Raw genomic sequence first — 15,682 nt, 5'->3', positions numbered from 1 at the left:
CGGGGTCGGCGGTCCCCGCCGGGCCCCCCCCTGGATCCTCGGTGCCGGTCCTCGGTCCCTCCTCCGGCTCCGTGTCGGTCGCCTCCGGGCCCCCCTGCTCCGGCTGGGCGTCGGACGGCGCCTTCGCCGGCTCCGGCTGCGCCTCCGCCTGCCGCGGCTTCCCCCTTTTGCCTGCCTGCACCGGTGTTCCCTCCTGCTCCCTCCGTGTCCCCTCCGTCACTCCCTCGTCCCGTTCCCTTGGCCCCTGGGTGGTCCCCTCCTGCTCCCTTCTCCCTCTCCCCTGCGGCCCCTCCGGCCGCTGCCTGTCGCCCGCCTGGGCTCCCTCGGGCTCCCCTGTTTCCGCCTCCCTTTCCTTTGGTCCCGCCTGTCTCTGCTCCTCGTCCCTTTGTTCCTCCTCCGTTCACTCCTGGCCCTTTTGTTCCGCCTGTCTCCCCTTCTGTGTCTCCCTTCCTTGTCTGCCTGTCTGCCTTCCCTGTTCTGTGTCGTCTCTTGTCCTTCCTCTCGTCCTTGTTCTTCTTCTGTGTCTCTGTTCTGTTCCCTGTTTTTGGTTGACGTTCTGCTTTGTTTTCCAGGTCCTGTTTTCCCGGTTCGTCTCGTCCGTCGCCTCTCCTCTGGCGCGCCCGGTGTGCGCGCCTTTGGGGGGGGGTTCTGTCACACCCTGCTCCGTACGATCCCGATGTGTGCCACGCCCCCCTCATTACCTCGTGTTCAACCCTGATTGTGCTCGCCTGTGTCTTATTAAGTCTAGCTTGTCTTGTGTATTTAGTCCTTGTCAGAGTCAGTCATCCCCAGATCAGTCATTGTTGTAGTGTCACGTTGATGTCCGTGCCCGTCCCTCCCTGAATAAATCCTGTTTACCTGACGTCCTGGCTTGCGCTCCTGCTTCCCTGCTTGCCTCCGTCTCCGAGCGTGACAAACCCTCACAGGGAACATTTAAAAATATTTATAAGCCTTTTGAAAAATGGGGGCATGGGCAATGTCCTCATAAGTCACCTTCTCCTGAAATACCTGTCATACTCATTCCATTATACAAATTTGTATCCTGATATGTCACAAAGATGCACACACACACAAACACAATGAAAGTGTTTAGAAAACCCAAATCTATTTCATTACCAACATATAATTCAAAATATGAAAATATAATAATTTACTCATCATCTACTCACTTTGTTGTGAGTTAATAAATAATGACAGGATTTGATTTTTTTTAGTTGAACTTTCCTGAAGCTCAGTTTAAATTCTAACATTGTATGAAACATGTGATTGCTTGGTAGATGCTCTGACCTGCTGGTGGATCTGAAGTCTGACCACACTGACTCTAACTAGTCTCAGGTATGGAGCTGCTGTGGGATCCAGTGCAAAGGGTAGGGTCTGTTTGAACCTGATCTGCCTGTTTGTGCTTCTTTATAAAGAAGTCTGGTATTTCGCCCTTTCTTTTCATGTTTAATGGACCCTTTGCAAAAATATTACAGTCTGGTTACATCTGATCCAGTTAGAAACATATTTATCCTAATTAAAAATATCAATTATCATACCTGCACATTAAAATCAGCAACCGATCTAAATAACATTATTCTGAAGAAAGTATATCAGCTGGCTATTCCATTTCAACTAAATTTAACTCACAAACAGCTAACCTAACATTACTTCCCCATATTAGCAAAATATCTGAGCATCGTAAATTAAATATAATAACTTAAATACATGGTATGTGCATGTAATACTAGCACAGATGAAGTATAGCGTTAACTGTCTAAAGTGTGAACTGATCTCTCTAATATCATTAAGTTAACTGATGTCATCAGCGCCTCATTAACTTACACAGCGGATAATAAACGTTACTCAGCAAACAAACCTTATAATAAACTATAAAACGTATTTCAAATATGATGTTTTGTTATTCGTCTTACCTTGAAACCATGCTATTGTCTTCGGCTCGTCTTTGATTTGAAAATAGCTTGAGCAGCGTTGCCGGCAAAATTCAAAAACTTCTTTAGACAAATGAGCATCAGGAACTGCCAGCAGCAAAATACATTTTGGGGTGGCACCCGGGGTGGCCAATCGGATGTCAGGGATGTCCAGTGCCACCACTGGGTGGATCTCCTCCCAGTTCTGGACCAGGGCATCACCGAGCTCCTGGACAGTCTGAGGTTCAACCCGGCGCCGTCGGATGGACTGAAACATAATGTCCCAGAGGTGTTCCATTGGATTTAGGGAACATAGGGGCCAGTCAATGGTATCAGTTCCTTCATCCTACAGGAACTGCCTGCATACTCTCGCCACAAGAGGCCGGGCATCGTCGTGCACCAGGAGGAACCCAGGAACCACTGCACCAGCGTAGGGTCTGACAATGGGTCCAAGGATTTCATCCCGATACCCAATGGCAGTCAAGGTGCTGTTGTCTAGCCTGTAGAGGTCTGTGTGTCCCTCCATGGATATGCCTCCCCTGACCATCACTGACCCACCACCAAACCGGTCATGCTGAACAATGTTACATGCAGCATAACGTTCTCCACGACTTTTTCAGACCCTTTCACATCTGTCACATGTTCTCAGTGTGAACCTGCTCTCATCTGTGAAAAGCACAGGGTGAAAGTGGCGGATCTGCCAATTCTGGTATTCTATGGCAAATGCCAATCGAGCTCCACAGTGCCGGGCAGTGAGCACAGGGTTCACTAGAGGACGTCGGTCCCTCAGGCCACCCTCATGAAGTCTGTTTCTGATTGTTTGGTCAGAGACATGCACACCAGTGGCCTGCTGGAGGTCATTTTCTAGGGCTCTGGCAGTGCTCATCCTGTTCCTCCTTGCACAAAGGAGAGGATACCGGTCCTGCTGATGGGTTAAGGACCTTCTATGGCCCTGTCCAGCTCTCCTAGAGTAACTGATCTCCTGGAATCACCTCCATGCCCTTGAGACTGTGCTGGGAGACACAGCAAACCTTCTGGCAATTGGCATTTATTGATGCGCCATCCTGGAGGAGTTGGACTGTACTGTGCAACCTCTGTAGGGTGCAGGTATCACCTCATGCTACCAGTAGTGACTCTGACTGTAGCCAAATGCAAAACTAGTGAAAAAACAGTCAGAAAAGATGAGGAGGGAAAAATGTCAGCGGCCTCCACCTGTTAAACCATTCCTGTTTTGGGGGTCGTCTCATTGCTGCCCCTCTAGTGCACCTGTTGTTAATTTCATTAATACCAAAGCAGCTGAAACCGATTAACAACCCCCTCTGCTACTTAACTGACCACGTCAATGTCACAGAAGTTTAATTGACTTGATGCTATACTCTGATTAAAAAGTGTTCCTTTCATTTTTTTGAGCAGTGAATATTATTTATTATATTTTATTCTAATATTGCACTGTTGTAATCTCCCATCCCATAACTGTCACACATGAATATCCCAGTGTTCCCCACATATGTGACCATACAAAAAAAAAAAAAAAAATCTTGTAACCATGGCTGAGTAATTTTGAAGTAATTTGACATCTCTGCTGCAGGAAGCCCACATCTGCGGCTCGGCCCGGTACTGTTCTGATTATTACCTGCTCTGAATATGTCTCTTTTACAATGAAGTCACCAGATGTACTGCCTAGCAGGCCAAAACTAAAACCAGAAAATCCACCAGAATTACAGTGAAACTAAGACAAAGGCCATATGATATGTCTTAATACAGTAATACTGATTCATGTTGATTATACAGCCTGTCTTTGGGGACATTCTAATTATCGCTTCGTTTTTTTGAGCCCAAAACCAGCACCACCCTACAGCCCCCGGCATCTGCAGCTCAGCGCCCCCCCCTGGATGTTTCTGCTTGCTACATTGTTATAAGTCCTGGGGGGGCGGAGCCCAGTGTAGCTTAGTTCTTTCCCTGTTCCACCATAAATGATTCAGCTCAAGAGCTGTGTGGTAATTAGCACAAGGAGTTGAATCAGGTGTGTTAAATGAGGGGAAACCCAAAAATGTGCAGGGCTCTGGCCCCCCTGCACTGGAGTTGGGCACCCCTGTTATAAGCAGTCAAATTTTGTCTTTTTCTCAAGCAACCACCAGGTGGCAGACTTGAGTATGACAATCCCAGGCCAGCTAACCAGGAGGAAAGTTACCATAAGGCTGCTAGACACTGAGGTGCCATGTGGTTGATAAAAGGCGCTATATTTCTTAATCCACAGCTACATAGTCTTAATATTTCATTACATACTTTCTTAAAACAGCATCTGTATGATGCCAGTAATATCATCAAGCAAATAAAAAGAGGTGAAATAGAATCTGATGAGCTGAAAATGCGACTGGGCGGGTTGAGGGCCGCCCCGTCGAAGTGAGGCGATGCTGCGTCTCTGCGGTGACAGCTGAGTCGGAGGCCCTGACCCACAATGCACTTCAGCACCGAGCCCTGAGGAAAGGCTGAGCTGACCGAGAAAAAGGGGGGCTGGGAGGAGCGGGGGGCTACTAGCCAACCACCTGCCCCCTGACTCCAACCCAGCTGGGAGAATCCAGCTCAAACATGTATTTGCAGCCCTGTGGGCAAGTCCACTTAGGGTGGGGGGGGGGGGGTCCCAGCATCTGGAGCCCAGCTGTGGAGCGTCATGGATCTCAAATGAGCGCCGGCTGCTCACCGCTGAAATGCCCCCACCCCACATCTTTTACCACTTGCTGGAATCAGGAACGTCCTCCGGTACTGGGAGAAGTGGGAGGTGCCTATGGTCACAATACCTCTGTGAATAGCAGAAACTTAGAGGAGCATCTGGGGGAAATCTGCCCGGGACCCCCCCCCAGGCTAGTCTGTGTGAGAAGGAATGAGGGGAGGGACACACACACACACACACACACACACACACACACACACTCTCATCAGATCATCAGATGAGCATTCCCAGCACCCACAGTTACTCATCAGTATTCTGTATTCCCGCACCCTCCAGCCTGTTGCCCCCCCCCCCGCCAACCCCAGTTCTGTGAATAGTCATTATAGCACCACCAGTAATATTTTAGACTCTGCGTGGGACTGAAAACATTCTGGCCGCCAGAAATGACCACGTCATGGAAATATAAAATGAAACAGGCAGGATTTAGACAGTTCGCCTCTGTATCATGCTGTCCAAAACGGTTAAGCAAATCCAGCCGTACTCCGTCATCATGTGTAAATCTGACACCCCCCCACGCACTGACTGTTATTATCCGTCGTCTCCAGTAGCCAGCCCAGTCTGGGTTTGCTATTCTCACACATGGGAGTTGTCCAAAGTTGTCCTCCTCTACCCATAACACAGTGAGCTCTGCCCTGTGGGGGGTGGGCACGTATCATTTCCTACTGTTTGATTAAATCGGGGGGGGGGGGGGGGTTGTGTTTGCTGAGCCTACCTTCATCATGGAACACCTGGCTATCATGATGCTTTCTGTGCACAAAGACCGCAAAACACCTGCCCCCGTAAGGGGAGACACCCCACCCCACCCCATGGGTATGATGCTCCACCCTACCGCCAGACCTGCAGCTAATAGCCCCCATACCCCCAGGGGTGCAGAAAGCTGACCTCCCACTTCTCAATTCCAGCCTTGCCCCACCCAGCACCGCCTTTACAGGAAGGTGGAGGGGAATTCCGCTCTATGCTATGGGCATTCCCCAGCCACTCATCTAGGTGCACACCTGCCCTTTCATTTAAGGCACAGATCAGTGCAACATGTAATGTTTTAATGATGCATGTCTTTTTTTTTGTTAAACCAGTCTGTCGACACTTCAGAGCGGTGAACCCAAACTGAAAGTCTGGCCGAGGGCAGCCGTGCCGATGTGACGATAACCGAAATGAAAATGTGGGCCATGTACATACAGGCCTCAGCTGAATCCGGGGCTGTTGCCACGGTCCACCGACAACAACGCAGTAAGGGGGGAAAAAACACCACGCGACAGAGCTTTTGTCAAGATTACCAGGCTTATCTTTTATTGAAAAATACAGCTGTTATTCGAAAGTAAATATAAATCTTTACATTTTAGTGTGAAGAAACAAGAACTTCAGAACAGAGCAGAGGCAGAAGAATCACCACCATAAAAACCTAAGTCTGACATCTACTTTTCTTCATGTTCTGCTTAACCATCTGCACCACTGGCTTTAATCATGGGTCCCTCATTCCAGGTGACCCAACATCCTTGTGCCAAAAGCAGCAGACGACTCCTTAGCGAGCAAAGGCACAGCCCGTGCCCCAAGATGCAAGAAGTGTGTGTCCATCGTGTGGTCCGACAGAGAAAGAAGCCCCGAAGAGGCTGGACCTGCATCTCACACACCGCGGAACCTGACATGGGTGATCTTTAAAACAGGGGTCTCCGGTCCTGGAGGGCTACTATCCAGTCAGTTTTTTATCCTACCTGGCTTCTGATGAGCCACACCTGTTCTCAGGTAAATACCAGGAGCAGGTGTGGCTCATCAGAAGCCAAGTAGGATAGAAAACTTACTGCAAAGTAGCTCTCCAGGACCAGAGTTGGAGACCCCTGCTTTAAAATAACACACTAGGGTTTAATTTGCGTGGAACAGAGTAGTTTACGGAGCAGTTTGTGCTGGCTGATCCAAGGCTCCCAAAACAGTGTTAGCTAAGCTAAGCTAACACTGAACATGTGTATTGGAGGTTCTCGATGCCATCACTACAAACCAACTCACATTAACAACCCAGAAGTAGAAGACCGAAAATTTGGCACATGAGTATTTAGATCATCTGTCACTGGGTAGCCCCCGCTCTTGACAATAAAAAAGACGAGACGCATTCTGCCGCCATCTTACTTCAAACTCAAAGTGATGTTAAGTTCTGGGCCTCCAACACCCAAGGGTCAAGGCAACCTCTGAAACCACTTTTCACGTTCCAAGAACTCTCGTTAATCATCGCAGGTTGATGACCTCATAGGCTAATTATCCATTAGAAAAGAATGCTTACAAAAACACCCCCAGCCTCCCCCCGTCGTGTGGTTAGGAAGGACAAGCCAGCACCTTCAAGCAAGACCCAAAGCATGCCAAGTGGTGGGAGGAGAGGAGCTCCGTGTTCCCTTACAGTGGCATCTAGAGAGACGTCTCTCCATCCAACGTGACTCTATCCTTCTACAAACCTGCCAATCCTTCTCTGCCCCGCGGTGACAAGGTTGGGTCCTCAACTGGCAGGTCAAGGCTCCAACAGAAGCCCAACGCAGAGATGCAACACGGCATTCCAGGCACTCCCATTACAATCAGTCAGTGGTACATAGGTTCTAAATATACATGTCATTAAAAAAAACACACACATAAAACAGACTGAGTGTTATGTCTATTTATATGGGGAAAATAAAACTGAGAAGCATGAAATGATACATTCAACTACACATAGAATTTGTAGAAAAGAGAATTAGTGTCTTAGAGTCTTTCCAGCTACAGGTCAGTATTATGTCGACAGCAGCTGCCAGGGTCTGACCCAAGAGCGGGTGGTCCAGTGGGCAGACCCAGAGCAGCCACAGGTACAGAAAATAACCTCAGATCCAGCTTACAGCACCAAAGCCATAAAAGGATGGAGCTGAAGACACCACTGAAGTACCACAGCTGACAAAAAAGTAAAATCAAAATGACATGGGGAGGGGGTGCAGAACTGTCTCCTCTACCATTAGAAGCAGTAACTGGTCGCTGAATGACACCCCAGCTACACATGACCAAAGACTCAAATTCCCATAATGCAACACACCCACACAGCTCCTCCCACTGGATAGTCAAGCAGAATAACTGCATAAAATGGTAATAAATGTATGTTCTGCAGATGAATGTGTCCACCAACCCAAAAGTATCCAACAGTTTATTTTTTTAAAGTAGCATTCATTTTGGACGAAAAACACACAATCCTTTCCCTGGGATTGTGAGAAACTGCCAGTCAGCCTGTGACTAACATCTTCCTCTGATATGACGGCTCTGGGACCGGCCAAATGACGGTCTGTCATTAGGCTTACACCGTTGAAACATCCAGTTGCAGAAGGTCGGTCCTTAGAGCGTCTCCGTCATGCAAGTGTTCACGAAACCAGGGACACAGAGCTACCAACATCCTCGATGGAAAAAGCATGAAAACTGTACAAATCCAAAGTAGAACATTCACTGTCTAAAACAAGGAAAATGCAAATGCATGTTACAGTCAATCAGAGGCTTGCAGGACTGGTCCTATAGGACAGGCACTGGCCCCCACCATACAGTTGCAGCTGTCAGGGGAAACAAGGCAGATGGTGTGATAAGGGTTTGTTTTTCTAGAGCAGGAGAATTCTCCAGATGAAGAGGGACTGGGGCTGGAGTTTGGAATGGTCTGCTTTGGGAACTCTAAGCTTCATACTTTGCCAGCATGCCTTAAATGCTACTAAGTTCTGTCATTTTAAGAAAAAAAAATCCAATAGTGGCACTTTAGTCTTCTCCCTTTAAACACGAATTTCATCATCGTCCTCATCCATGAAAGAGAAGTCCTTCTCATCCTCCCCCCGTGGTGAGCTAAACTTGGCACTATCTGTGTCTCCCCCGTGCGAGAGGCCCAGTGGTTTCTCCTCCAGGGCAGCAGAGCCCGAGCTGGAGATGGAGCAGCTGTCCAGGTGCTGGTGGTACTTGGGCCATGGCTCGGGTGTGTAGGGGCCCGGTTCATGGTTCTCCACATCCACGGCACGAGGTGGACGGAGTGGAGGCTCCAGAAGCTCCTCCGCTTCGCCATCTTCTTCAGCATCTGCCTGAAGGCCGAGCGGGGATGGGGACGCATGCCCCTCGCTGCTCTTTCCTTCCTCATAGCCAAGGTCGTCATCGTCCCAGCCTTTCTTGTCCATCACACTGAGGATGTCCCCGAGCATAGAAGGACCCAGGTCGACGTGGAAGGACATGATGGACTCTGCATGCTTCATGCCCCCACGCCCAAAGCCAGCGAACGGGGGCAGGTCTGTCAGCTCGCCAAAGCGCCGCTCATCCAGCTCCAAATCTGATGCCTTGGAGGCCACCGCCCCATTGAGGGGCCTGTTGTCCACTTCCGGTAGATTCTTCAATGGGGTGGAGGAGAGGCTCTTGGGCACCTGGATTCTGCCGTCCCCACCCTCATCGGCGAGATAGGGCAGAGATACAGCATTTTTCACCAAGCAATCTTCCGGGGATGCCGGTGCTTGCTCCTGCTTGTCGGCCCGGTTGACGGACTGCGAGCGCTTGCTGCTGCGGAAGGTGCGAGACAACAGGCCTGGCTTAGACCCGGGGGAGCTGGGCTGGGCCCGGCCGTTCTGAGGGGGCTCCCCAGTGCGTGTGCTGAGGAAGGAGGTGTCCCCAAAGGCGTCACCACCCCGGCCCACGTGCATGGTGTGCCGGAAGTCACCGAGCGGGGCGCTGATCATCTCCGCTGTTAGGTCCGCCCGTGAGCGGCGCTTGGACTGCGATGAGCCAGAAACCAACTGCTTCAAGATGGGCATTTTGGCGGCTTTGGAGAAAACCCCAAAGAACTGACAATGGGGGTCGGACCCGAGAGCAAGTGGCAGATGAGCCAAAGCTTCAGAGTGAGAGGACTCGAGTTCAGGTCAAAGGGCACACGTATACAGGTGGCCTGACATCAAAGCCATTGCAGGCCTCTGCAGAAAACAGCAGTCGTCCTTGGTCACACACACGTGCGGCACCACCTAGGAAGAAGGAGGCAACAATACATTAAAAAATGACTGATTTCAGTACTAGGACAGACAAAGCAGGCAAACCGTTCTCCGGATTCCACAAAACCAGACATTCCTCCCAAGCAGTAAAGTTAGGAATAGGGGCCATTTTACATTTTCCAGACACGGATCCTTTGGAAAGGAAGGCATCAAGCCAGGAACAGAGACACATACAGGCCTCCCTCTTCAGCAAGTACCTCATTTGTGGAAGACCGGCTAACCTAACAAGACTGTCACCAGTCCTCACTGCTATCTGACCGCAGACCCCCCTCCTCCATCATTCCCAGTGTACGTCACACAACTTCAGTTTTTAGTACAACAGAAGTATCCCGGTGCCCCCCCTGCAAAGGATTCAGGTGACACCCCTCTGTCCTCGAGGACTATCAACTAAATCTGTGACGATTCCTAAGAATCTATATTCCACCCAGAGAGATACATCACCGCAGTGCCTTGAGCAGTGATCTGCAGAGTGAGAGCGCTCGCAGCCGGCCTCTCCGCTTCCCACCCGTTCAGACACAGGTGCTCTGTGTGTTACAGGAACTCTCCCTATCAATCCTTTACAGAAAGTTCTATTGGTCATGAAATGTCGAAGTCCATGATCCGAAGGGGGGGGGGGGGGGGGGGGGGGGGATTCCGTCATCCCAGGTGCTCAGTCACACTGGGGGACTGAATCCGGGACATTTCCACCCACAAGCTGCTCAGTCTGCCTTGCCGACGTCACCCACAAACATTTACATCCCCGTCCGCTCCATTCAAAAGGCAGCCGTTGTGGGAAGAACAGAGGGGCACTTGATGGATGACAGGCCGAGCCAGATTCAGAGGACTGCCTGTTCCCTGTGAGGAATGTGATTCTCTGGTCTGCTGTACCGTAACTCTGTCTAATGTCCCAGCAATCTGCATGTGAAAATGCGCCCACAGAATGAACCCCCGTTTATAAAGAAAGAAATGTCACAGAAAGGAGAAACACCGTGAATTAATGAATTGCTGTACAGACTACGTCAGCCACAGCAGTAGTGCTCATTCAAAGTATTACCAACTACATCACTACATCTCGGTCTCCCAGAATCAAAGGAATGGGTTTTTTGGCTATTAAAAATGTAGCCAAACAACAAATCCAGTTCATTTTCTATCCAATTACACTGATCTCTAACCACCTAACCTCCCTGCCAGCAGGTGGCACTACAGTGCTGAAGCTAGAGATTTACATGATCTTCCTTCCTCCCACCGAGAATAAGGGATTAGCCATCCAAACAAATGTATATGAGCCAGCCCCAGCAAGTCTTTCAGCAAATTCTGAAACAGCTTAGGTGAACCCCCCCCCCCCATTCCCTTCCAGTGCTAATGAGTGGTAACTAGCCCATTTGCACAGCTAAAACCCAACTGGGAGACCCTCCTGTATAAACCATCTTCTGTAAACCAGCAAGCTTTGCCTATCTATAAAATGGTGTGCAATATGGATCAATACACACTGTAATACATGTAGACATCCAATCACTACAGTACAGGGCACCTTACAGTACAGAACCATGATTTAATGCCTATTTCTCCTTGTAAATCACCACATCAATAATATGTGGTTCATATCAAGAACAAATGGCCAGTTCCAGCAAACTGGATGAATCATGGAAATTATGCAACCGCCAGTAATCATAAGAAAACCCAAGCAGTTGCAAGCAGGTCAGATGTTTCACTCGTGTGTTACCGTGAAACAGGAAGCAGATCCAGTTTGCCGAGAGTCCAGCGGACATCCACATCACATCAGCCCAAAGTCCACAGCGAGGCGGGGAGGAAAACTTCCCTTTTACAGGGGATGAGTCTAAGGGAATACGTTTATATGGCTAATTTCCAGAGTTACCCACGAGAGCGCGACACAGCCGGATGTGCAGAAGGCCAAGTCAACACGGTTTCGGGTTTCCTCCGCACTGGGCGCTGATGGCCACCCCTCTTCAAACGAGTGAAATGCCCAGGAGATTCACCTGGGACTGAAGAGCCGGGGGAAGGCTGGTCCCACATTAGACAAGGGGCTCTGTTAGTGTCAGGGGACAGACGACAACCGGAACAGCATCAAGACCAAAGACAAAACAAAAAACTCACAAGGTGTCGGACCACAGGCCCCACGGTTCTCATAGCATGACAACGGCAGGATCCCTCCCAGGACTCCAGTTCAACGCCTACTGGCAACAAAGCTGGCTCTCTTCGGCACCTCCTGAGGCACCCAGCAGGTATCATTTACATGCCTTTGAAAGAGTGGCACCAGGACGAAGGTCACTGCAGTGCGCCTGAGGAGAACACTGGGGTCTTGCTCCTGGACAGAGGTTAGAACAATGACCGCGTGCATGCATGCATGCGCAAAAACGTGAAAACTGTGTGTGCACCCAGTTTTTATACTGTAAAGGAACCCAAAAAGCTTTAAAAAGGTTAGCAAATTTCAGGAAAACAGATGTAATCATAGAAGTAATCCCATACTACTCAAAGAGCATAACTGATGAATATAAAGTAAACATTAAAAAAAGAAACTGGTTCAGATAAGATGAGGAGCCAAGAGGAGTGTTTCATACACCACGCCCCTCCCCAGAAGACCCTCTAGGGGTCACAGGGACCCATGAGCACTGGCATATAATCGGCTATGAATGAAGAACATCCGGCTATGTTGACGAATCCTAAAACGACATAATCTGATATAAACGGCCTTAAGGAGACTCATTCACGCCGGATTGAGCTTGTTTCGTTTCAGATGAAATTCCAGGTAGAAGTTCACTTAGAATTGTTTGTTTCTTCCATGAAAGACATGTATGCAGCAGCAGCAGCTCCCCCCCACAACACCCACTGACATGCGATCTGGGCTGAGTGTGCTGGCCCTGGGAACAGGACCGACCCGTATCCATAAATGGCATCTGCAAAACAAAAATGTGGAAGGATTAGCTGCGAAATTCCCCAAGCCTGAGATATCAGGTTACTGTTGGTTGACTGAAAAGCCAGCTCCTGCTTCTAACTCACCTCAATTTATGTAATGAAAATGTTGCTTTGTGTCGAGTTATTACATCATTACAGCGTGTGACAATGCGTCACGCAATAACGCTGCGTCATATGACGAACATGCATTACATTTTGTCAAGTTTTTACATATTGCTTTATTATTACTTAATGCGTTGTTACGGCCCAAACAGAGGGCCAGCTAACAGACCAGAGATGTCCAAGTTGGATTAAACAGCATCCTTGCTGATACAACACAGGTTCCGCCCCTCCCCCCTCCACAGATAAAGCCGTTAGCATGGCCGTCCGAAGCACCATGCTAATTTGGGAGGAACCCAGGCAGACAGACAAAAGGCTAATTATGCAGCAAATAGCCCATAGCTCAATTAGCATGTGGGCCCACCTACACCTAGCTAAGGGAGGGAGGGGGGGGGGGGGCTCTTAACGCGGGGATATGGTCATGTTACAGCACAATGTCACCCCAGCAGGGGGTACCTCAACGGGACAGAGGAATGGCTCCAACAAGTCCCACCAGTGCAGGAGGGTGTGTTTGTGTGCGTGTGTTTGGGGGGGGGGGGGTCCAGTTACATGGAGTTAGAACCCCCTGCAAGATATTTGATTCACTCTAATGTAAAATGAGCTTCACTTACATTCAAGCTTCTCCTCACCCTCGCCCCATGCCACAGTGTGAAGCCCCTCCGCCCCACCCTGCACCAACCAGCCCCCCCGGTTCACTCACTCACTCACACAGAGATCACAGGGACTGACCGGCTGATGCCGCCCCCGGCTGTGAATGCCATCGCCTGTCTGACACCTCTCCATCTATCCTAGATTTCCCCCCCCCCCCCCCCCCCACCAGAGACAAAGGGTACAAAGCTCACAGCACCCCCCCACCCCCCTTAGCAGATCAAAGCACAGCCTTACCCAGCCTCTTCATTCGCGTACCAGCACGTGTTGAGTGCCTACATCATGCAGCAATGTTTCACACTGATCTGGGATCCGTTTAGCCTTACCCCCTCTTCTCAGTATTGTTCAGTCATGTGGCATTTCTGCTGAACCTCATGTCCTCTACAGAGACCCACGCTCATCACCTACTTCCTGTTGTGGGTGTGGCCAAGGACCAGCTGAGTATGACTGGGCTCCACTACTGTGAAAGGAACCTACCGAGTCAGGAACCACCTTCTAAAGGAGGATCTATTATCACACAGCAGTTAAAAACGACAGGATTCTGGGACTTTCCTCCAAAAGGGCAGCAAGGGACTGAGCTCATGGCCCTTAGCTCACCCAATCAAAAAAGGCCACAAGATTTCCTAGTAATGGGACAGAAGGTGGTAGGGGCTGAAACAAAAACGCAGAGGAATACGAAACCTAAGGCTGCATCTCGGCGACACAGATGACGAGCGGAGGCTGACTGTGACAGTAAGGGGTGATCCGGTGATCCGTCTTCCCTTTCAGACAGCACCCCTGTCCAGGTCTCGTTTGCAACCGGAACATTGTGTCCTGACCTTATGTAGCACTCCAAATCTTTATGGGCATCTAGATGATCTTCTGCGGTCACCCCGACGGCGGTGTCTGGGGGAGGTGCCAAAAGCCCCGAGCTTTCGTCATGCCGGCGCCAGGCCCCGAGACAGAACGCCAGCCCTGAGGGTGACAACGAGACAAGCGACCCGCCTCCAGGAAGCTACACCACCCCTACATGTATACACCTAGCCCAGATACCCCCCAGGGCAGCTCCAGTCAGGGTGGCTGAGGAGGAATCTGAGTGGGCGGCACATAGGACGGAGTCATTCACCCTCACGGGGAGCCGGTCTGTCCTCCCCGCACAGGAGGAATTCACAGGAGTGCCAGAACGAAGAGACAATGCGTCGGGTCTTTAATGGCACCGCACAGGGACACTGCACCGCACAGGACACTGCACCGCACAGGCACACTGCACCGCACAGGCACACTGCACCGCACAGGCACACTGCACCGCACACTCTGCTGTCGGTCCAGTTACCGCACTCAGCAGCATAGATCCCACACCCACCCCAATACCGATCGCAGTCAGTCATCACTCACTTTCTCATCCTCCGCACGGGCACTCATACGAAGGGCAGAAGACGTTTGCCCAAAGGGTTAGACACCTCTGCCATGCGGTGACCAGGCTGAGTAAACAAACCTGTTGAGCCACCTCCGGGACTTTCACACCCCCTGGATTCCTGTGGGCGGACACAGGGTCCCCAGGTCTCGGTACCCAGACTGACCCAGCAGCCCTTCTAGCAGAAACAAGACTCTGGGCCAGCTAGAGGAGGCCTGTGTTTCCAGGGGCAAATGTGCCCACATGCAATTTGAATGGGCCAAGACTTTACACCGCTAGCCCACGAGCTTGTGGGGCACCAAAGGGAACGCCTGTTGGACCATATCCCTCAACAGGCCATGCTGCACTGTGTAGAAGGAGCTGTACATGCAGGTTCTCATGCCGGTTCTCATGCAGGTCTCACACACACAGATATTAAACCGCATTACAAGACTTTTCTGTACTGAGAATGCAGTGACACCTAATGCTGTTTGACCAGTGTTCTGAAGGACAGTATTTTTAACTGACATATTAGTCAATATCTATATTAAACTGCACAAAGCCTATTAAACATATTTACTTATTGATTCATTGTATATAGTTACATTCTGCTCATCAAGGGCATGCACACACACACGCACGCACACACACATACACGCACACACACACACACACATTTCCTTGCCCACTGATGGTATTGCCAGTTCACGCTCCCTTTCCAGTTTACAGGACACATGCTCCTAGCCACCGAAGTGTCCTTACAGCAGAGGGGCAGATGGAACACACAAGGACAGGCTGGGTCCTCATTATCATCACACAAACTCAGTCACTCAGCCATACGGCGCGGTGCTCAGGGCTGACGGCAAACCAGTGACCCTGCAGTCCCTGAATACACACAGTACACTGCACCCTGACAGGATACCAACCCCGCCCTCTACCCCAATCCCAGCATGCAGCTCATGTGGCCCAGTACAGAGAATGACATGAGCAGGCACAGTGAAACCTTCCC

At 50.1% G+C, this 15,682-nt stretch overlaps 1 protein-coding gene across 2 annotated transcripts; it reads right to left on the bottom strand.

Moving 5' to 3' along the window:
* Positions 1-5,900: 5,900 nt before the first annotated feature.
* On the bottom strand, positions 5,901-12,765 carry LOC140577528 (cdc42 effector protein 4-like). 2 transcript variants are annotated; one of them, XM_072708457.1, is made up of 2 exons: positions 11,736-12,765; positions 5,901-9,614 (listed from the first exon to the last, which is right to left on the bottom strand). In XM_072708457.1, the coding sequence occupies exon 2, from the start codon at positions 9,408-9,410 to the stop codon at positions 8,394-8,396; it is 1,017 nt and encodes a 338-aa protein (XP_072564558.1). In that variant the 5' UTR covers positions 9,411-9,614; positions 11,736-12,765; the 3' UTR covers positions 5,901-8,393. The 2 variants fall into 2 exon arrangements, with proteins under 2 accessions (XP_072564558.1, XP_072564559.1); XM_072708458.1 differs by lacking the exon at positions 11,736-12,765 and adding an exon at positions 10,083-10,127.
* Positions 12,766-15,682: the final 2,917 nt, after the last annotated feature.

This window comes from Paramormyrops kingsleyae, unplaced genomic scaffold (genome assembly GCF_048594095.1).
Source record: "Paramormyrops kingsleyae isolate MSU_618 unplaced genomic scaffold, PKINGS_0.4 ups93, whole genome shotgun sequence".
Taxonomy (NCBI): domain Eukaryota; kingdom Metazoa; phylum Chordata; class Actinopteri; order Osteoglossiformes; family Mormyridae; genus Paramormyrops; species Paramormyrops kingsleyae.
The sequence above is the reverse complement of the archived record's forward strand: the minus strand, read 5'-3'. Positions and strand labels throughout refer to the sequence as shown.